This window comes from Plectropomus leopardus, chromosome 4 (assembly GCF_008729295.1).
Source record: "Plectropomus leopardus isolate mb chromosome 4, YSFRI_Pleo_2.0, whole genome shotgun sequence".
Taxonomy (NCBI): domain Eukaryota; kingdom Metazoa; phylum Chordata; class Actinopteri; order Perciformes; family Serranidae; genus Plectropomus; species Plectropomus leopardus.
In genome coordinates, this window is record NC_056466.1 from 2,056,578 (window position 1) to 2,078,664 (window position 22,087).

Consider the following 22,087-nt stretch of genomic DNA (forward strand, 5'->3'; position numbering starts at 1 on the left):
CAACATTTTCTATCTTCTGCAGCTCATCTAATTTTCAGTTTTTAGCTGCAGATTGTAAACATTAATTAGAGTGCCGCAAAAGAAAATCTGTCTTCTCAGGAGAAAAAAGATAATTACAGATCTAATTTGAGTCTTTGAGTTTCTTTTAGTTATCTTTACCTTTAATTGGAAATGTTGAAAGCTGAATCTGTGTAGAATAAATAGGAGATTTAAAAAGGGATTTGAACGAATTAAGATTTGATAAACTGATAAAAAAAATAATTAAATTCATAAAGCTAATGCAAATTTGAACCCCAACCCTGCGTACACCTCTGAAATTAAACTTTTTAACTGAATTTACTCCAGTTTAAACCCATTTTAAGAAAAAAATCACCAAATAAATGTTTACTGGGAAATGTCCATGAGCATTTTTGAATCCAGAGTTGTGTTTCGTCAGGTTTTCTGAGCCTGAAGCAGATTTAGCACCAGTGTGTCGACTGAGCAGTTAATCTGTGTTTGGCTCAGCTGACCCTGAATCAGTGGCTTTCTAAATGGGATGCAAAAAAAAAATTACATACAGGGAACACATCTTACTCGATCTATTGATCTCCCCAAAATATCATCCGGAAATAAGAAATAAAATATAAAAAAATCTTAAAAAATAACCATCTGACGTGCTAAACGACAGCAGTCAAGAGAAACTGTACAAGAAAAGACTGAAACCTCGTCATAAATAATGTAGTCAGCTGTTCAAACCGAGAGGAGGATGATGGGAGGATGATGATCCTGATAGCGGGCCACAGTGGGTGATGTAGTCCGGGTCACATGGCGAGGGCCCGGGCCTTGGCGGCTGCTGCCTGCGCTCTCTGCACGGCTCCCTGGCTGTTCTCCCTCCTTATTAGCTGGTTGGTTTCAAACAGGCCCTCATGGCTGCCGCCACCGCCACCGCCGGGGCCTCCGTCCGAAAACGTCAGCACTCCTGGAGTAGACACACTCCTTGTTAGGCAAACCAGAAATGTAGTAGTTGATACCAGTTCCATTGAATTTCCATGACTCTCAATACCCAATTCAGTCCCGCAGTCATGTACTTTAACATACACTCCTTTATTATAAACTTAAATTAATGTAAATTTAAACTTTATTATTAATCCCAGACGGTCCACCTCAAATGCAAGCAAAAAAGTGTCAACCTGAGCATCCCGGTGTGCACTGGAACCTAAATTCCCTTAATTCGTCTACATGTTTTCATTGGATTTTTTGGGTGAGGAAACATAAAGCTTTCAGCAGTGGCTCCAATCCAGCCACTGTGTCCAGATTTGTCCTTAGCTCAAAGTCCTCACATTAGAGAAATTACCACATATTCAGTTTTATTTGACAAACTGTAAATAACACTTGGGCTTATATCAGAATGAAACATGACGTATTGCTAAAATAAAGTGCAATAAAACCAGGGACGTCTTGCATTTAAGGACATTGGGGGCTTAGGCTGGACCTCTGTAGGAAAAAAAAAAACATAGTTGTTTTTTTTTTTGTTTTTTTAAGAAAACATGCAAAGATATGTTTTCCCTTTAAAAGATTTTGGCATGTTTTTTTCTTTCTTTTTTCTTTATTCTGATTCAATTTTTTTTGGTGATTTTCAAAAGCTATTGCTTTTTTTCCCTTGGTTATTTATTTTTTTTCTTCAAAACTTTTTAGCAATGTTTTATTTTCTTTAAAATTTGGGAGGGAATTTTAAGAAAAATTGGTCAGTTTCTGTTTAATATAAAAATGATTATTTTTTGGTTGCTTTAAGAGAAAACGTGTCTTCCAAACCTGCAGGCTTGCAAAAATAAAAATCACAAAAATTTACACCATTTATCCCAGCCATAAACTGTAAAAACAGAAATTAGAGTTGGATTTTCACATTTCTGACAGTCCTGAGACGTGAGATTCTCATCCCAAATTTCTGACACTGAATTTTATTATTATTATTATTTTATCCCAGACTGTCTTTGCAAGACTGTGACACTGTCCATCCTTGAACCTCTTTCACTGTGTGACGTAGGACCACCGTTTTAGAACCTTAATTGCATCGTGATTAATGCATTAATGGTGACAACACCACAAAAATATTTAGATATTGCAGAGAGGATTTAAAATCTCACCACAAATATATTTCAAATATAGTTTTCTTGAAGTTTTTTGGAGCAAACATCATGTTTTTCATCATTTTCTTCAGTTTTTCTCACTCATGAAAATATAGAAAAGAAGGACAAGAATTTTTTATTGTCTCGTGTAATTTCTACTGCAAAATTAGTTTAGTAATGTTTAGTAATGAGAGTTTTTGGGTTCATGTATGAATCCTTGCTGCTGAAAACACTCAGTTTAATGTAAAATATGTGTGCAAATTATAGGATATTACACATTAAGTTAAAACTTTAACTCAGAATCTCGTTTGTGTTTCATCACTTTAATCTTCTTTCATCTGTTTGACTTGTTACTTCCTCCTAATAAAGGGTTAACTGTTGAACTTTGGTTAATTTTTAACTAAAAACATTTAGGAATGAAGCCTTTCCTTGGCCCGGCTCTGATTTCAGGTTGTTAGTTTGCAGAAACCTGAAGGAATCTTTATCTTCCATCTCTATTTTTACAGGCATAAAAATGAACCAGTTGCCACGGTGACACAAATAAAAACGTGTTGATTACATGTTGAGACTCAGAGCTGAGATGCTCATGGGGGGCTCCAGTCCAGACAATTAACACATTTCACTGTTTAATATAATTAAAAAGTATTTAAGGTATCAGAGCAAAGAACAGAGGGAGACTGAGAAGCAGAACTGTAACAATATGACACTCATGACTTCATCTCAAAACTCAGATATAATGCCAGCTATTGTCTCAATTTAGGAGAAGAGACAATTAACTTGTAACATTTAAAAAAAAAAACTACATAAAACTGACTTAAACTCAAACGTGCCAAAATATGACACCAAAATAAACTTCAATAAAAGTTCAAATGCATCATCCTTCTTTTACAAATCTCTTAAAATTTAACATTTTTACTGTACGTGACAAGATGATTACCTGTATTAGTGCACTTAAAATGTACTTTTACATGGCGGTGGACGAACAGCCCAGTCACCACAAGGAAATGTCACCACAAATGCGTTACATCTGCACGTTTCGTACATATTATGTCAATGTTTCTGAGGGGAGGGGATGGTGGACGAGACGCCTGACAAGCTGCAGACTGCTGTTAGAGATCAAACGTGACCGTTGTTTAGCAATTTGTTACTGTTTTTCCACTCGTGATAGTGCCATGAAAAAAAGTTGATTTTTACCAAGACATCTCTCGCTATAATAACACGTCGTGATGCATTTCTTGATAATATTTTACATCATAAATTTCCAAATAACTAAACCTGTCGAATGCACGTAGTTGAGTAAAAAGTACACGGTTTGCCTCAGAGCAGTTGTGGAGTAGAAACAGCAAATGTCAGAAAGTGGAAATACTCAGTAGTGAGCTAAGCTGTCAGTTACTCTGTAAGTTTAACTACACTGAAGATATGCACAGAGAAATGTAGCAAGCTGAGCTGCAAGAAAAATGAAAAGTTTCTTGCAGAGCTACTTTTTTTTTTACTTTATGTCTAATCTGCATTATCTGAGTAGGCGGGTTTCCATTAATCCTCAAAATGCATAAATTGACTTTGCAAATATAAAATGTGCATATGGTAAACATGTCAGTTTAAAAAAAAAAAGCATGAAACGTTTATTCAGTTTTGGTTGTTTCTTATCGGTTTAAATCACCTGAGTCATTTGTTTTGTATAGCAAGAGACGTCCAAAAAATGCTGCAGCTCTTAGGCCCGGGCCACGTTGCCTGTGCGAGCAGCTTGAGAGAATGAAAAACCTGTTTTTCTTTCTTTTTCTGTTTTCAGAGCCCATGCTAACAGGTCAGAGCAGCCATACCAGGTGGGCTTCCATTAACCCTCAAATTGTACAAATAGAAATTGCAAATCCAAAATACACCCAATGGAAAACAATTTTGAAAAAACATGTCCGGACATGTCCGCGCGCTGGACATTTTAGGCCATTTTGAATTTTGTGCTGATTTTTGGCGATTTCCAGCCCTCGTACTTTTGCGAACTTGTCCTACAGTAATAGTCTGAGTTCAAATTTGGTGTTTCCAATCTCAACCCCTTGCTGATGAAAAGTTATCAAAGGTCCGTGCAAAACTTTTACGGTTTTCCCGTGGAGCAGAGAAACATTTTGATGTCTCGCCAAAAAACAGGACATTGTTGTAACTTTGGTGTACATTGTCCGATCTGCTTGAAACTTCATAGTTTTTGTTAGGGTCCCGCCCCGGACACATCCTTATGACAATATTCACTAGTCGTAATAGCGCCTACTGGCAAGAGCGAGTAAGCCTTGAGGGACAATTATCATTGGACTTACATGATATTTACATGGTCTGGTCTACAAATGATGTACACCAAGATGACATGCAATTTGTGTCCCCTCCACTGCCACCTAATTCCCGCTGGAAGTACTACACCACGTGAAATAGCTCGCTTCAGGGTCCAACGTCTCTGACGAGAGCGAGTAGTGAATTCTTACCGTAGCCGTCCACGCAGCCGCTTTTAAACTCGCCTTCAAACCTCATCCCGTCGAAGCGAGTGAACACGCCGGCGCCTTGGAATTTGCCCTGCACAAATTCACCTTCATACCTAAAAAACAAAAAAAAAAGAAAAAAAAAAAAAAAAAGACAAACACAAAAAACCCCTCAAGAATAAAAAGAAAAAAAAATTAATTTCCCAGATTGCTACAACAGAGCAGTTATTTCAACTAATTTAAGGATGAAGGAGAGCGTTGAGAGGAGGGTGAGGAAGGACACTTTACAAAAGTGAAAGAAATGCTTTTATAGTTCAACAGTAATGAAGGTTTGACTGAAGCAATATTGACCTTGTATGTTTGAAATTTTAGGTATGAAAGTGGAAAATTGGCTTGTGTTAAAAGTGCACTAAAGCATCAAAGCTCTCCTTAAACATATATTATTTATAATCATACAAAGGCAGCAGAAAACAGAGAAACCTCTTTTCAGATGTGTTTTGGGAAATCTAAAATGCATTTCTTGTTTGTTTCTTTATTTATTTCTTAGTTTCTTAAATCAAATGTTTGGACCCATTCCTAAAAGTTGCATTTGTTGCATTTACTTTCAATACTTTACTTTAAAAATGTACTTCTGAGGATTTCAAGACATTCCTTGGGTTATAGTGTGTGTATAGGATGTTTCAATGATTACAGGATGTTTTGAGGATTTTAGGACAATTCTCATATTTTAGGACATTTCTAGGATTTTAGGATTTTCTGGGGTGAAAGCACATTTCTAAGATTTGAGAACATTTCTTAGATTTTCAGACATTTCTTGTTTTACTTTCGCTTTTGTGTCCATCTGTGTTGTTTTTTTCTTTATACACTTATTTCTTTTTTTTGGCAAATTGTCTGGTAATTTTCTTGTAGTTTTCACATATTTCTTGCTATCTTCTGGGCCATTTCTTCTTTTGTTGTTCATTACCTTATTCCCATGTTTTTGAAAAAAACAAACAAACAAAAAACTCAGCAACAATTAAATAAATAATAATAAATAAATAATTAAAAAACTGTTTTGAGTGACAGAAAATAAAAGCACGTCCCATATAGACTCCTGTCCCAGATATAAGCCTATTGAGTTAAATGATTTAAGCAAATAATAGCCCGGGCTATTAATTGAAGTTTTACAGTGATTCAGTAAAACAAATTAATTAGCTTGGGGTAAAGTGTAAGGATTTTTAATTTTGTGTCCAAACCAGCACAATGCAAGAAGAGAGTCTGTACTCTCTGAAATAACTCTTAAACTGGAATTTATTGTCGCTGCTGTCTTCTTTCAGAGCCGCTTTTCATGTCTAAGGACAGTAACCTATTTGATATTCAAAGGACAGGTTTTCAGCTGAATATTCATTTAACACCTCTTAAAAAAAACATGTTTTAGTGTTTCCAAAGCCCCCGAAGAATTTTTTTTTTCCAAGTGATAACACAACAGATGGCCCTGAGCAGGCGACACTGAAACATCCTCAGCTGCACACGGCACCTCCGCCACACAAAGGAGGAAAAACTCTGAAGTAACAGAACCTGAATTGGGGAGGAATGTGTTCTGTATCTGTTGGGGTCACGGAGCCATATCCTTTTATAACATTTTTTTATTTGCATGATAAAATCAAGGAAAGTAGCAGATGTTTCTGCCTGCTCTGGAATGATCCGCGGCCAATATTTCAGCGAGAAAGGAGTGCTTCAAAAACAATCAAAATGTTCAGGTGATTAAAGTATTCAAACGATTCAGAAGTTGAAGAAGATTTCTTTATAGGCGCACACACTCTGTGGGATGAAGGGTGACAGATGCCGCCGAGTTTCTTTCACCCTTCGTTTACGTCTTTACTCTCCTTACTTTTCTGTAGCTGATGAACGACATCATTATTACACAAGAGACCAGGGCCAAACTTTCTTAGGCCGCATTTTCACGAGAACGGCTCGAAGAAAAAATGTAAAAGTCTTCTCTTTGCGTTTTTAACCCTCCTGTTAAGGTATTTTTACACAAGAATATTCCTAAATTATAGATTTATTATATGTTTATATTAATCTAAGACCTAACCTTTCATCACTGTGGTGTCTCATAGTTTTAAACTCTGAAAAATAAAGTTTTAAAAAAAGAATATTCCTAAGTGAGCGGGTTCACGTTTAACCATCCAAAAGTTTTCAGAAACCAAAAAAATCTACATTGTTTGTACCTCATTATTACTACCAATTACACTCAAGTTAATTCAATTCAATCAATATTAAGTGCAACGGTGTTATTTACCTCTCACAGATCATGGCATTTTTTATTTCTTTTTTTAAAAATAGGCCTACATGTATAAACTTTTTTTTTTTTAAGAAAAGGGTGTTACCGAGATATTAAAAAAAAAATCTTTTACATTGCTTTTTAAAAAAATATAAAAGTTTTGTTTTAAATTTTAAATGTATACTTTCTTGGGATAACAAACTGTATCACATTTGCAAAGAAAAAAAAGAAATTAATCAAAATTTCACACGTATGACCCCAGTTTCACTGTCATGTCAGTCTGACCCAATCAGCACCTCTCTGATATAAACTACTCAGGAAAAAGTTAAAACACTAAGTCCTGAATAAGAAGTTAAAAAAAAAAAACCTTGAAAATATTTTTCTAGACACTTTCAAATTTCAAAATGGGTCAAATTAACCTGCAACAAAGCAGGAAGGTTAAAAAAAAAACCACGTTCATATATTAACATTGTGAGAAAGATCTTTGTGTACACGGATTCGCAAAAACAACTGAAAACGCTGTAGTATGCATCTCCGGCCAGTAGTTGGCAGTGTAGCTTTGTAATGACACTACAGAAGAAGACCACACGCATACAGGAAATGCAGCTGTGACTTAACCGTTCTCACCAATCTGCTTTTTTTTTTAAACATTTCCTCAAAAAAAAAAAAAACAACTACAAAATCAACCAAGTGATTTTCTTCTTTGTCCACAGAGCAATGTGATTGGCTGTTAAACCCTATGATGTCATGCCAAAATAAGAAATTACTCTGTCCGTCGGAGCTACACATATAAATAAAACCAGCACGGTAAAAAAATCTGATTGCCAGTTTACACGATGATAGAAAAGGTGGTGTTTTTAAAAGATTACAAAGTTTGCGTTTTCTGGCCCCCAAAATGCCATTTAACGTTTCACGCAAGAACTGTTGCCGCGTAAATATTTAGGTCCCTAAAAATGAATCGTTAAGGCAGGAGAGTCATTTTGTAATATTAGGCGAAGTTTTCTGATCATTTAAAAAGTTGATTTGATTTCACGGGTCAAAGGTCGGGTTAGCCGGGAGAGCAGCACTGACCTGGAGCCGTCAGGGAAGACCAGCACGCCGCAGCCGTTGAAGAGGCCGTTCTCAAACTGTCCAGTGTAGCACGTCCCGTCGCTGAAGGTCAGCTGACCCAGGCCATGACGCAGACCTGCAGCAGCACAAACACACACAGCTCAGACCGATACTTTACATCAACGGCCTCAGATTATGTTCAGTTTATGTAAAAAAAAAAAAAACACTTAAATTTAAACTCAATCAGTGACATGGAAAACCCCAAGACGCTCTTAAAATTAATCTTAACGGTGCCAGAAAATCAAAAAAGAGCCCATAACAAGAAACAGAGGCTTTTTCAGAACAAGTTTAAAAACAAAAACAAGACTAAAAATTTGCAGAATAAAATTGAACAGGCTGGGATGATGATAATAATGAAACTGTAAAAAAAAAACAACAAAAATAAATAATGATCATATGTGAATAATTATGCCTGAATTTTCATAAGATTTAATGTAAATGTTTATTGTAAAATTTAAATATAAAAGTACATTTATATTAAATTAGGAGCAAATTTTTACAATCACATTAAAATACACAAATACATATTTAACTGAAAATATATGCAGCTCAGATTCAGCTGATTTTCAGTGCAAATACAGATACTCTGCTATCATGTAATTTAGTGCTAGTATAAAAGTCAAACTAAAGTCACAAATCACAAATTTTATCACTAAGAATTACAAAAAAAAACATATCACAAATTTATAAAAAATATACATATTCACAAAATATACCTATACATGTGTACTACACAAAGGGAAAAATACTAAAAAAATTAATTACAAAATAGTAGGTGTGGGAATCATCAGACACCGGAAATACACACCCACAATAGTATCCAAATTACTACAAAATCTAACAAGAAATACTGCAAAGCTTGACAATCTAGTATAGCACTCACAACTAGCAGTAGAGTCATGTTTAATAAGTTTTATCTATATATCTCTATCTGTCCCTTTGTTTGGTAAAGTTTTTTTTTTATATGTTTTTAGGTATTCTTCTTAACAATTTCAGTTTTCATTTATAATTTGACTCATAATAAAGTTTGCCATATAACTAAAAATTATCCTGTGAAATGATAAAATTGCGCGTGATTCTTTCCAAAAATGCTCATGTGATTAAAAAAGAATATTGGTATTTATACTGATTTTATGTGTTTTAAATTCTGAAAGATTAACCCCAATAATGCATTCTAATGGCCAGGTTATTATTATTATTATTATTATTATTATTATTATTATTACTTCTGAGATCCGTCTTGATCATGAATGGATGTTAGATATATAATGTTTCCATATTACAGACAAAGCCTCAGACCGAGTCTCTCAAGGATATGAGATAAATTGGGAAATTGAAAATGCTTTATTCTGTTTAACAACCTCTTCAACGGTCCATAGACATGTTTGTGTCCCACACTTGAACCAGAACAGACAATAAACCAAACAAACCAAAACAATGTTGTAAGAGGTCACAGTCTTATCTGGAATAAAATGTTCACTAAAATCAATCAGTGTTTCAAAAGAAAACTTTGAAAACATAAATAGGATATTGGAGGTTAGACTTCCTCAAGCAAATTGTATGCAGGGCTCCAGACTGTGACCTTTTTGGGGACAGTGCAACTAAATTTTATTACTATAGGAAAATCAGTGCAACTTGCTTTTTCTGTCTTATTAAAAATGTTTAAATCATCATTATATATCATATGAAACACCAGGAGGGAGCGAGAGTTGGTGTGCGTGGGTGTTTCTTAACAAGCGGCTTTCTTCGTCTGCTCTGCACGCCGAGACGTCGCTCTGCTCTGCCTGCGTCTGTCTTCAGTCTTTCTGCTTTTGCACCTTTGCTTTTACATCTCGGGTCGTCGAGAGGCAGAGTCTGATGTTTCCATATTATGCCAGCACTCAGTGGCATCTCCGTGGACAAATGCGTGACGTTTTCCCTCTCTCACTGACATTTACTTTAGGTGGCATCAGTCTGAGTTACTTTACTCTCATTACATGTCCAACCTGGACAATTTTACATTTGTCCCATGAAACAAAAACGGATATCTGGATATCAATTTCTTTGAACTGACCAAAAAGAAGTCATTTACGGCAGTATGTATATTTATATTGTATATTTAAGCTGTCAAAATGTTCCCACATGTGCTGTATGTGACCTTATTTTCATTGCTGTAGCCAATAAGGTCTGTATGTGGTCCAAAAAAGATGTCCATTTAGGACCAAAAACAGGTGGTCCAAACACAGCCTAATTTTCAGCATCTCTTTTGGGCTAATTTCGGACCAGGTCAGGCAGGCTAAACATAGACCAGTTTTCAACGGTTTTTTTTGGGGCTAAATTAAGGCTATGACCAGATTTAGCCAAAAAAAAGACGTCTTAATGACGTCAGGTGGGTGGCTTACATCGCAGTGCTCGCTCCCTGCAAATTACGACCTGCAAATGCACAAATTTTATTTGAGTAGCTAAATATCTGAACATTATGGCTAATATCTGCAGTGGGAGGCTAATACGAGGGTAAATTAATTGTGTTTACTTGATTGACAGGTTCCTCAGCCTATGACATTAGAGCCGGGTCGGTAAACTCCAGCCCGTTCTCATTCCGAAGTCATCAAATAACGCTGCTTTTGCAGTGATTTCAGCGTAAGATCTCGATGCCAAAAGCCAACTTCTGCGTCTGCACAATATGCCGCTGGATGTCGTCAGCTGAGAACATAGACGGACTGAACCATTCGCGGTGTAATTTTACGCCAGCAGAAGGCTGGACGGCACTTGCTGTTGGCGTCAGTTGAGAACGCGGCCGCACAAAGTCTTCCCGGTGTTGGCTGCCATGTGCTTTCGTTGCCTAAACACAACCATGTGCGCCAAAATCCCACCATGTGGTTTTGTTGACATCACGGTAGCAGCATCCCAGAACGCCAACAGCAGACACAAACCTTGTGTGTAATATTTAGACAAAGCAGCAACGTGACGATTCGGGATAAGAACATGTTGTTGATTCTGGCTCAGCCTCACCCTGTTGTATAAACTTCCCCACTTGAGAAAACTGAAAGTGAACCCAAACACAAGGCTTCAAAAAGTCACTTCAGGAATATGTGGGTGATTTCACAGATGCTGCGTTTGTCTTTTTTTGCAGCTTGTGATGCCCTTGGTTGGTGTGAAGATAAACATCTAATAAGGTTCAGGTTTGATCTCAGCATGAATACCACATTAGAGATTTGCAGATCTTTATCGGAAGGTGTTCGGAGTTTTTCTTGGAAATGCAGAGGAGAAAAAAAGAAGGCAGTTATTCTCAAAATTTTGAGCTAGCACTTCAGGAGTCATAATTGCTGCTAAAAGAAAAAAAAGGTGAGCTTCTCTCTTTAAAATGTTCCCACAGAGGTGAGAGCTCATTTTCTTCCACTAATTCTGCAACTAATTTCCAGGACCAGGAGGATGGCAGTCGGAGGAGACAGGGAGGGGAAAAAGTGAGCATTTTCCCTTGCCAACGTCTATTAGCAGGCCCAGCGGGATTTAGGAGAATAACTGGATGTGAGGCACAGTTGGACACGGGCTGAGGAGGTCCTGGGTTCCTCGTAGCAGCTGTAGGCGAGGAATAGGATTTACTGAGAGCTCGCCAAGTGGCATGAAACTGTTGGAGAGAGGGAGATCTGGTGGGGGTGTGATCCCTCACAGCGGATTGGGATTTGCAGGAGGGGAGGCTGGCTGCTTGGCAGGGGGTGAGGCAAGGGTGAGTCTACAGTGAGTGTTGTCCCCTGCTCCCAGCTAATGGCAAAGTAAATTAGGCAGTCCATCTGTCAGGGCTGCTTAATGTGCTGCTCTCTGCCTAATCTCAGCAGGGTTTTCACGGGAGATTTGGAGAAGAGATTTGGAGACGGCAGAAACTAAATCTGGAGCTCTGCATTCCTTTTCTCACTATCTCCTCTGAAAAAATCCTGCATGCATGCATGCAGATGTGTGAGTGTGTGTGCACAGTGTGCTCAATAACTACATATAGCATCCATACACATTTTTACCTATAAATTTCCATGACTTTGAGGTAAATTTTAAACACCATGCATTCTCTGAAATGACCATCAATCCTCCTTGGCGATTCTTTTTCTTTACTATATAAAAGCGTTTTTGAATATATATTATTTTAAAAAGAAGGAGGCATGTCAAATCATTTTTTACTTTTTTTGTTGTAATTTTGGCTCAGGGGAGGGGCATACAACTTCAAATGGCTGTATTTTGTTTTTATTTTACTGCTTATTTTAGGCTTGTTTATTTTTTTAAATTCTACACTTTTTTGGCAGTTTAAAAAAAAAAAATTTGGTGATTTTCCTTGTCTTTAAAAATGTTTTGGTGAAATTTAAAGATTAAAAAAAGCTGATTGTTTTGTTAATTTTTTAAAAATGTTTTTTTCTTTTAAAAAGTGTTTTTTTTTCTTTAAACATTATTAAGGTTATTAAGATAAACAAAGACAATTTAAAGACAGACATTTTTAAAGACTTTTTTTTTCTTTAAAAATTTCTGGCAAATTTTCTTTCTGATTTTTTGGGTGATTTGAAAATGCTTTTTTTTTCTTTAAAAATATCAGTGATTTTTTGGATGATTTCCTTTTCTTCAAAGATTTTTTGGCAATTTTCTTTTTTTAAATGTCTTTAAAAATATTAAGGTGATTTATTTACTTATTTATATATTTATATATTTATTTACTTCATGCCTCTGAGGCCTACTTTAAAGAAAACAAGCTGCAATGGTTTATCATAGTCAGAAACTGTAAAAAGAGAAATTATTGTTGGATTTTCAAATCTCTGACAGTTATGTGTTATTACACAGGTTTGGGAAACAAAATCTTATTACTTTTTTAAAAAATCTTCACGGTATATTTATTTTTCAAACTTTTTCAGGCCTTAAAGTTGCTATTCCCAAGTTCCAAAATTGGTTTTTCATGATAGTACAAACCCTGTATATAGAAGAGGGCCAACAGGGGCTTAAGTCCCAAATCTTCAGCCTGCAGGAGCCCTGACAACCAACTGAGAGCCCGAGGCTGAGATTTCACGGACTAGCCGCTGAAATATAACAATTTGTGGGGTGTCAAAGAGGTCGCAGTCGTCTCAATGCAAGAGATTTGTCGTCCATCGAGTGTCGAAAGGGGTATTGAAGTAAGAATGGTGTTCATTGAATTTAATGAAATCAAGTGGCAAAAGTGAAAAGCGCTTTACAGACCGCTGCTACTTTTTCCTGAAGGGACAGATTATCAGCTGCATTCAGGGACAGTAACGTCCTCTCCGTCTCTCTAGATTTGATCCCCTCAGACAGACTCTAATCTGTCACTCAGCTCCTTTGTAACGCCTCTCCTCAATCTCGTGTCGGGTCAGGGTCTCCGGCTAATTACGGTTTAGCTGAATTTGTCTGGCTTTTATGTCAATCAATAGCGGTAATGCAGAGATGTTAAATGACTGGGCTCAGTAGTACGGTAGTAAATGGCTTCTGGCTGTGCCTCGGCTGCTGTGGATGTACCCAACCTGCTTCCTGTAACCTGATAGCCTCTGGGCTTGTCTTCAACCAGCGTTGCGCTGAATTATTCATGTGACACCGTAGACCTCCGTCCGACACACCAATACATGTTTGTGTGCAAACAGTGACTTCGCATGCATGGACGCCGAGACGCGACGCACCGCACACATTAATACGTGTGCATGACAACACCTCCCAACACACACACACACACACATTACAGTGTCAGCAGTGTTAATTAAACTTGCTGTGTCAAAATTAAGAAATGTGTGATCACATATTTTTAAAAAAACACCAAATAATTGCATCTTATGAAAAGGTGTGCCAGATACTAAAAAATGTATTCCCAGCTGTGTTTACACATGGAGGGGAGATAATTAAAAAGTTAATAACGGCAGGTATCCAAGCGAAAATGGAGCATTATCCAGATAATGTCGAACAAATCTGTTTTCATGATAAAAATCTGACATATTTTAAGATTACACCGAATAAAACTACAGTAAATTGGACTAAATGAATATTGCTCAAGGTGCAAAAATATCGATCTGGATCAATATTGATTGAGGGATCCAATATCATAGATACAAAGTGAAAAACATCAATCATGATCTTTAAGATGCACCTAGTGTGAGCAGACAATGATAAGCAGAAGAGATATCGTCTCATATCGATCGCAGGCTACTGAATCAAATTGAATCAAATTCAGAGGCAGACTTTTGTGATATCAGCATAACGATAACGATACACGTATTCGTAACGAATCATCACGGTACAGGCACCTCTGTATCGGTCCAGAGGTGGACCGTGGTCCATAAATAGCGAGTAACAGCATGCATTCAGATCACCTGTACGGGATTGCTTCGGTTTCCTGGTGAAATATAAAAATAAAGAAAAGCAAGAGGACAAGACAAAAGCAGTGATGTTCAGTGGCGATTAGCAATGCATCTGGAAACACGACAAACTTGCACACCCATTTGAAAAGGCAACATCCCAGTGTAACTATCGCCGCTGCAAGGAAAAAATGAGTTGTGCAAACGCTGCTCCCGATAAGAATTTAATTTATTGGAGAGCATAGTAATTTGCAGCAGTATTCTACAGTATCTTTATATGTTTCATTTTGTAGGTTTCATTTCATTTGAAACACTTTCTAAGTCGCTGACAGCTGACAACTGTTATTGTTTAATTAAATAAGCTAATGTTCTTTTTGCATTTTCCCCCTTTAACTGAGAACCGAGGTGCGTACCGAACCGTGATTTTAGTGTACAGTGTTCATTGTGCAAATAACTGATTTATTATTTTGTGATTAAACTTTTTATGTACACCCTTATGCAAAATAAGAAGTTCTAATAATATAATAGTAAATATAGATCCAAAACAGTTTCAGAATATGCTTAGGCGTTCAAATAAATCACACTACTGTATTTTCACTCAAGAAGAGTGAAATAACCAAAAGCTTTGTGGGAACAAAATAGACTTTGAGTTTAGGACATTTTACCGCAGATATGTGCTCCCACAGAGCATTAAAGCACTGCTTTCAGTCATAGCACAAGATCCTCAAGGCTCAAGGTTAGCACATGACTTCAGTAATATGCGTCTGATATTGTTGGGACCAGCGCTGTTGTTTGTGTAGAGGAAGGACTTTTCGATCTCTCTGTGCTGCGGGACAAAGTGCTGGCTATCTTTAACTTTACATCCAAGTCCCTCAATTTTATGTCTAAAGTTATATCTCAAGTAGAGTTTATTGAGAGTGTTGGCAAAGTCAATATTTGACCCGAAGCCATCCATAATGATATTGTTTCTGTTCTTGCTCCGCTGTATGTCTGCAACAGCTTTTATGCCAGACCAGGCTGAGTCCAGTTTCCCCTCACACAGTTTACTCTCTACTTTACTTTTATATTTTTGTTTAGCTGTTAGGATTTCTGCTTTTTACCTCCTTTTAGGCAAAAGTCCTTCCTCATCTGAAGGACAGCTTCTTCCTCTTCACTGCTTTGGTCATCCAAAGTTTATTAGAGTTAATCTTTTTTTGTGTGGGAATAATCATATTCTCATTCTCTTAATAAATATTTGATCTTTCTGATTAGGACTGATGTTGTTTAAAAAATTAACTCAATTAAAGTAGAAAAATCACATTAATGTATATTTTTATACCCTGATTTTGAAAGTGTGTGAAGATCAGTGTGACATTGCACAAAAAAAAGGATAAAATTCATGTTGCTACTAATCGTTGACAAATCCCAGGCTGCAATAATAATAAAAAATATCTGCTTAACATGTAGTATATTGAAAATAATTAAATTTTTTTTTTTTTTTTTAATTTGTTATCTATTTTTTTTTAATCTGAAACCATAGTGGGGTCATGAGGAAAATCTGGCGTTCAAAGGGTTAAAATTCTAAAAGAAAATAATGAATATTTGATATTTATGATTAGGCCTGATGCTGGTTAAAAAATGAACTCAATGAAAGTAGAAAATCATATTAATGTAGAATATTTTTTATTTTGAAAAGTGCATTTTGTGTGCAGAGCGGTGTGAGTATAACACTGCCCAAAAAAAAAAAAAAATGTATAAAAATAAATGTTGCTACTAATCGTTGACATATCCTAGGCTGTGATGATTTTAAAAAATCTGCTTAGCATGTGGTATATTGAAAATAACTCATTTTTTGTGTGTGTGTTTTTTAAAAATCTGAAACCATAGTGGCATCATGACAAAAATCAGGCATTTAAAGAGTTAAAATTCTGAAAACTAATGAATATATTATATTTATGATTAGGACTGATGTTGGTTAAAAAAAATTAAAAAATTTAATTTTATTTTAAAAAATTAAGTCTGTGAAATTAGAAAATAATATTAATGTACATTGCATAACATTTTTTGAAAGCTTGATTTTGAAAAGTGCATCTTGTGTGCAGAGCGATATGAGTGTGCGTAATATTAAAGCGAGCCCCAAGGGGTATTAAAGCATGAACATTTTTTAAATTTTAAATTTAATTTTTTTTTAAAAGTCTAAAAAAAACATTTAAACGTACGATTCCACGACAAAGTCAAATTCCATCATGTGATCACAAGCTCCAGAACAGCGTATATTTTTGAATATTTACATTGAACATGTAGTATATACATTTTTCTCAAATTTTAAAAATAATAAATGTGAAAAAAAATCAACAAAATGCCAAAAAATATCTTGGTAGTTCCAAACAACAAACACAGAGATGCATCAGGTCTATTAGTGGACTAATTTCTCCACTCGCAACTTCGAAACGTCTCTGCTCGTAAAAAAATAATTTAATAAAACACTGCTGTGCACCAAAACCTGAGCTTATCAGAGCTCACAGTTAAACCAGTTTAACAGTTTTTCGCTGGCCGTGCTGAGACCATATGTTTCTCCGCGCTGTCTCACGCCCGCTTTGGTGCCAAACTTTTGTTCTTTGTTTAACCTTGCCCTAAAGGTTGTCTGAGTGTTTTTGTCAAACTGCACATACTGGTTTGGGTAGTGTGATATCCTGTCTCAGCAGGCACACTGGCACCAGATGGTCTGTGTCTGCATGAGTGTGTGTGTGTGTGTGTAAAAGTATGTGTACATTTTCCGGTTAGTTACTGACTTCAATCTGACACCTCTTTCTGTTTTTTTTTTTTTTTTTTTTTTGCTTTTTTAGATGCAATCTGTGCAAGTGTAGGTTCATTTGAAAGCCAACTAGTTTTGCTGTTGCGACTTTACTTGAAATCCCATCGGTTATCCTTAAAAAAGGCTAGAAATAACTTTATTTCAGAGCATTTTTTAAATGATATTTACAGACTTTACCATTTTATCCTTATGGGTATCCTTAAGTGACTATTCAAAAGCAAAGTATTATAACAACGGAGGGGGCCGCGTTGCATCCGAAACTAGTCTCGTCATTGTCACATTGATAACATTTGGCAATGTGAGGAATGTAAACAGTGAGGACAGTCTTCGTCTATATGCTGCTGCCTTGAATTACAACTTAAAGGTTCTCCAAGGAGTTTTCTTGTAAACAAAAATATGTTTGCGTCCAGATTTATGCTGCGCTCATGTGATGCTGGAAGGTCGTAGTTTCTGAGTTGGGAAGTCTTTTTCTGAGGTTGTAAAGTGGGAACAACATGGAAGCCACAAAGACGATGGGTTACATTTTAATGCTGAGAGCGTTTAAACGACAAGTTGACAGCAGTTTCAAGTTTTTAAAATATTTATATATATATATATATATTTTTTTTTTTTTACATTTTATAATATTTTTATATTTTACTATACGTCACTCTACATGGACAGCAGTTAACATTAACACCATATTACACTTTCAAAAATGGATATTTAATACATGAATTAATGAAAAAGTTTCTTACCATTGACCAAACATTGACTTTTGTCTGCCATGTTTAAACACTTATGACACTGAGTTGGCCACCCTTGTTATAAAATTTGTATCCTTATTTCATCTTACTTTTACTATTATCGTCATGTGAAGATGCATTCTATGTATTCTATTTTGATATTATTTTATTTTTACATGCAGTTTTTATAGTCTTTTTGTGTTTTATGTGTTTAATAAGAAGCACATGGTGCATTTAATTTCTTTCTTTTAAAGCACGTTGGGATGCATTTCTTGTATGAAAGGTGCTATACAAATAAAGTTTATTAATACTATTATTATTATTAAAATAACATTGTTATGGGTGTTAGTATACTGGCCTGGCATGCTTTATAGTCAAAAGTTTGCTTGCTTGCTGCAGCTAACAGATGCATTTACTTAAATGCACCACTATTAAAAGTAAATTATAGCTACTGGGAACAAAATAATTAAATATATTTTTGTCATTGTCAATTGTTTATACTGTTTCCATGATTTCTACCATTTCTGCTGCCCTGAAACATCGCAGCTAAGACTTTAGGACATCGTTTATGATTTTAGGGACATATCTAGGATTCTAGGACATTTCTCGGATTTGAGGATGTTTCTAGGTTCTCTTGCCCATTTTTGTCTGTTTACGCTCACACAATAAATTCTCAATTGTATGCAATATTTTTTGAAAAAGAGCAAGGACCCTAAGGAAACCAATAGCTCTGTTTATATTGTGTTATGACTTTCTGGAGAGTATATGGAGTCCTTTTTATCGGGGCCTTTCCTGCAAGATTCAGCTCCATCAATTATGGTACACTGTTGCTTTGAGGCAACATACCCAAAAGCGTACCCCAAAAAATATGTATTGTTTGACAAATTTTAACCACCTTGTATCATAATGTGTACCATAGAGGGTTAAGGGTATTTCCAGGATTTTAGGACATTAGGGGCTTAGCTAGTTACCTTTGTACGGGGGTGTAGGGGATCCTCATCTGGCACTTTTTTTGATAAACAGGCTCTATATTTATGCTGTTTTGTGCACTCTGAAACCTTATGTATACTAAAAGTACAAAATCATCAATCATAAGTCACTATCGGGGGCCGGATTTGGCCTACGGGCCATAGGTGTTTGAGTAGCATTCGAGTTTTAGTAGAAACCCAAGACAGGTATGAACCTGTAAACTGAAACTGGATTCTGTTAATGCAAATAACGTCTGAGCGTTCCACATATGTTACTGTGATTATGCTTACTTCCCCTAAGAGCATTATTACATGAATCAAACACAAGCGTGGTGTTCAGACGGGCTCTGACTTACATGCATTGTTGTCTTAATCACATTATAACAACACTCCTGCTGTGCATGCAAATGTTTCAGTGATGGAGGATGGACGAATGAGAGCGAGTCTTGCCTTCTTTCCATTCGCCGTGGTACTCCTCGCCATTGGAGTAGCTGAAGGAACCTCGTGTCAGGGTCATGGATCCTGCTGGTGCACACGACAACAACACACAAAAACCATCATCAACACCCAGAGGTTATCAGCCGTAGCTTTGACACTGTGACACACACGCACAGAGCTGAGAGTTCATCTGATACTGCGTCCACCTTTCAACCCAGCATGGGTTAATTGCTAGTTTTTTACCTCTGCAGTTTGTTTGCAGCATAAATAATGCCCAGATTATGCAGCCAGGCACGGAAACTAAATACAAACACTCAACAACCCTACTTATCGCTGAACTACCACTCAAAGACATCAAGGGACTATCGCTAAAAGCATGTGGACACGCCAACGTTATATGATTGTAGAACCTCCCATTCGTAAACCAAGGGCATTAATTTTCTGCCGTAACAGCCTCCACTGTTCTGGTTTTAGGCTTTCCACATGATTTTGGAACCTGGCTGCAGGGATTTTCTTCTGTACAGCCACAAGAGCATTAGTGAGGTCCAACACTGATTTTGGGCAAAAAGGCCTGTCTCACAGTAAAAAACAGTTACAGGGTTTCCTACACATTCATTAATCTGAGGCAGGCTGCCACGATTAAAACATCTGCTGCCACGAATTGATTTTATAATTCTTGAGCAGGACCGCTCCTTTGCACTGTTGGAATATATGCTATTTGTTTATATTGTATCACACTGTCAGAGCGCAGAGCGTACTCTTGGCACAGATGGAGCAGCAGTACACCAGGCACAGTGTTTAGGACATTTCAAGGAATTTAGGATGTTTCTAGGGTTACAGGATGTTACAAGAATATTAGGACATTTGAAGGATTTCAGAACATTTATAGGATTTTAGGACATTTCTAGGATTTTAGGAAAATTCTCAGATTTTAGGGCATTTCTAGGATTTTAGGATTTTTCTCAGATTTTAGGACATTTATAGGATTTTAGGAAATTTCTCAGATTTTAGGACATTGCTAGAATTTTAGGATTTTTCTAGGATATCCGGGCATTTCTTTGATTTTAGGATGTTTCTCTGATTTTGGGACATTTCTCGGATTTAAACATGCTTCTAGGATTTTAGGATGTTTCTAGGGTTATGGCACATTTGTAAGATTTTAGAACATTTCTCACATTTTGGGTATTTCTCCAATTTTACAGCGTTTTTTTGATTTAATAACATTTCTAGGATTTTGGGACATTTCTAGGGTTTTAGGACATTGGTAGAATTTTAAGACATTGCTAGGATCTTAGAACATTTATTGACTGATCGGGTTTTAAGCATGCTTATAGGATTTCAGGGCATTTCTACGGTTATAGCACATTTGTAGTATTTTTGAAAATTACTAAGATTAGGATGGTTCTATGGTTATAGCACATTTCTCTTTTCTTGGATTTCAGAACATTTTTCAGATTTTAGAATGTTTTTAGGAATAAACTATTTTCCAGGATTTTAGGACAAGACGTTTATAGGAATTTAGGGACATTTCTCACATTTTAAGACGTTTCTACGATTATAGGACGTTTCTTGGATTTTAGGACATTTCTCATATTTTAGGACATTTCTAGGATTTAGGACGTTTCTCATATGTTAAGACATTTCTATGATTTTAGGACGTTTCTCGGATTTCCGAGCATTTTTCAGATTTTAGAATGTTTTTAGGAATAAACTATTTTCCAGGATTTTAGGACAAGACGTTTATAGGAATTTAGGGACATTTCTCACATTTTAAGACGTTTCTACGATTACAGGATGTTTCTAGGATTTAAGAACGTTTCTCATATTTTAGGACATTTCTAGGATTTTAGGATGTTTCTCATGTTTTAAGACATTTCTATGATTACAGGATGTTTCTAGGATTTTAGGACGTTTCTCATATTTTAGGACATTTCTAGGATTTGAAAGCCTTCTCGATTTTAGGATGCGTCTCGAATTTCAGGACGTTAGGCTACACAATTCGTCCAATCCATTGTCATGTCAGCCAGCTGTGTTTACAGCTGTTCTCTGAGGACTCTCCTCTCTGTCCTCTCAGAAAGAAGACAAACTGGAGCATCACAGACACATTTAGTCCCCCCTCGATCACAAAGAAAACATCTAAAGGCCCGTTTATTAGACTGAATAATTGCTGAAATGCCATCAGGCGCGCTGTCGTATCTGACGGGAGGAGGAGTGTGTATCCCTCCATCTAATGTTGCCACAGTAACGGCGCCCTAATCCCTTTCATCCTGCCGGCATGACGCTGCCAGCCTCCCAAACACACACTCACGCGCACCCTGAGCTCGAGCTGGAGGAATAAAATAAACGCTTTACCTGTTTTTTATTAAAGAGCAACTCAGTCCTTTTTCTCTACATCACTGAAAACAACGATTTCTGCTCCTCTCAGCGATTATTTCGCCTTTTCCGTAGCTGCTGGTTCCCTGGTCAGAGCTGCCTCAGCGTCTCTGCAAGGTGCCGCCCTCTGATTGGCTGTCGCTCCGCTACCTCGACTCAACGCGCGCTCCTATTGGCTGTAATCCTGCGCTGTCCAGCCCTCCGCGGGAGACATCTTTGTCGAGGGCAACGGGTTCAACGACTTAATTAGCCGGAGTGCTCCTCCGTTAAAGCGTTTGCCCTTGCCTTTTTTATGCGCTGCCCACCGTCTCTGTAGGATTATAAACCGGCAGCGAGGCTCCTCTTAATGACACTGTGTCATTTCACGTTTCAATTTGGTGATTAGACCCGCGTTTTGGCGAGTTTTATGGAACTTGATTTATTGTTGTCCACAGCTGCAGTGAGGCGTTGAAGGCCTGTTCAATGAGCTGATATGGATTCAGCGCCAATAAGGTTTTAATTCAGTAAAAAGCTAAGAAGGGAGAAAAAAAAAAAAAGAAGA

The 22,087-nt window shown here is 36.7% G+C and overlaps 1 protein-coding gene across 1 annotated transcript; it reads right to left on the minus strand.

The window, feature by feature from the left end:
- Positions 1-800: 800 nt before the first annotated feature.
- LOC121941549 (MORN repeat-containing protein 4-like) lies at positions 801-21,588 on the minus strand. The gene is made up of 5 exons (XM_042484370.1): positions 21,526-21,588; positions 19,186-19,257; positions 7,902-8,016; positions 4,574-4,683; positions 801-958 (listed from the first exon to the last, which is right to left on the minus strand). The coding sequence occupies exons 2-5, from the start codon at positions 19,250-19,252 to the stop codon at positions 801-803; spliced, it is 450 nt and encodes a 149-aa protein (XP_042340304.1). The 5' UTR covers positions 19,253-19,257; positions 21,526-21,588.
- Positions 21,589-22,087: the final 499 nt, after the last annotated feature.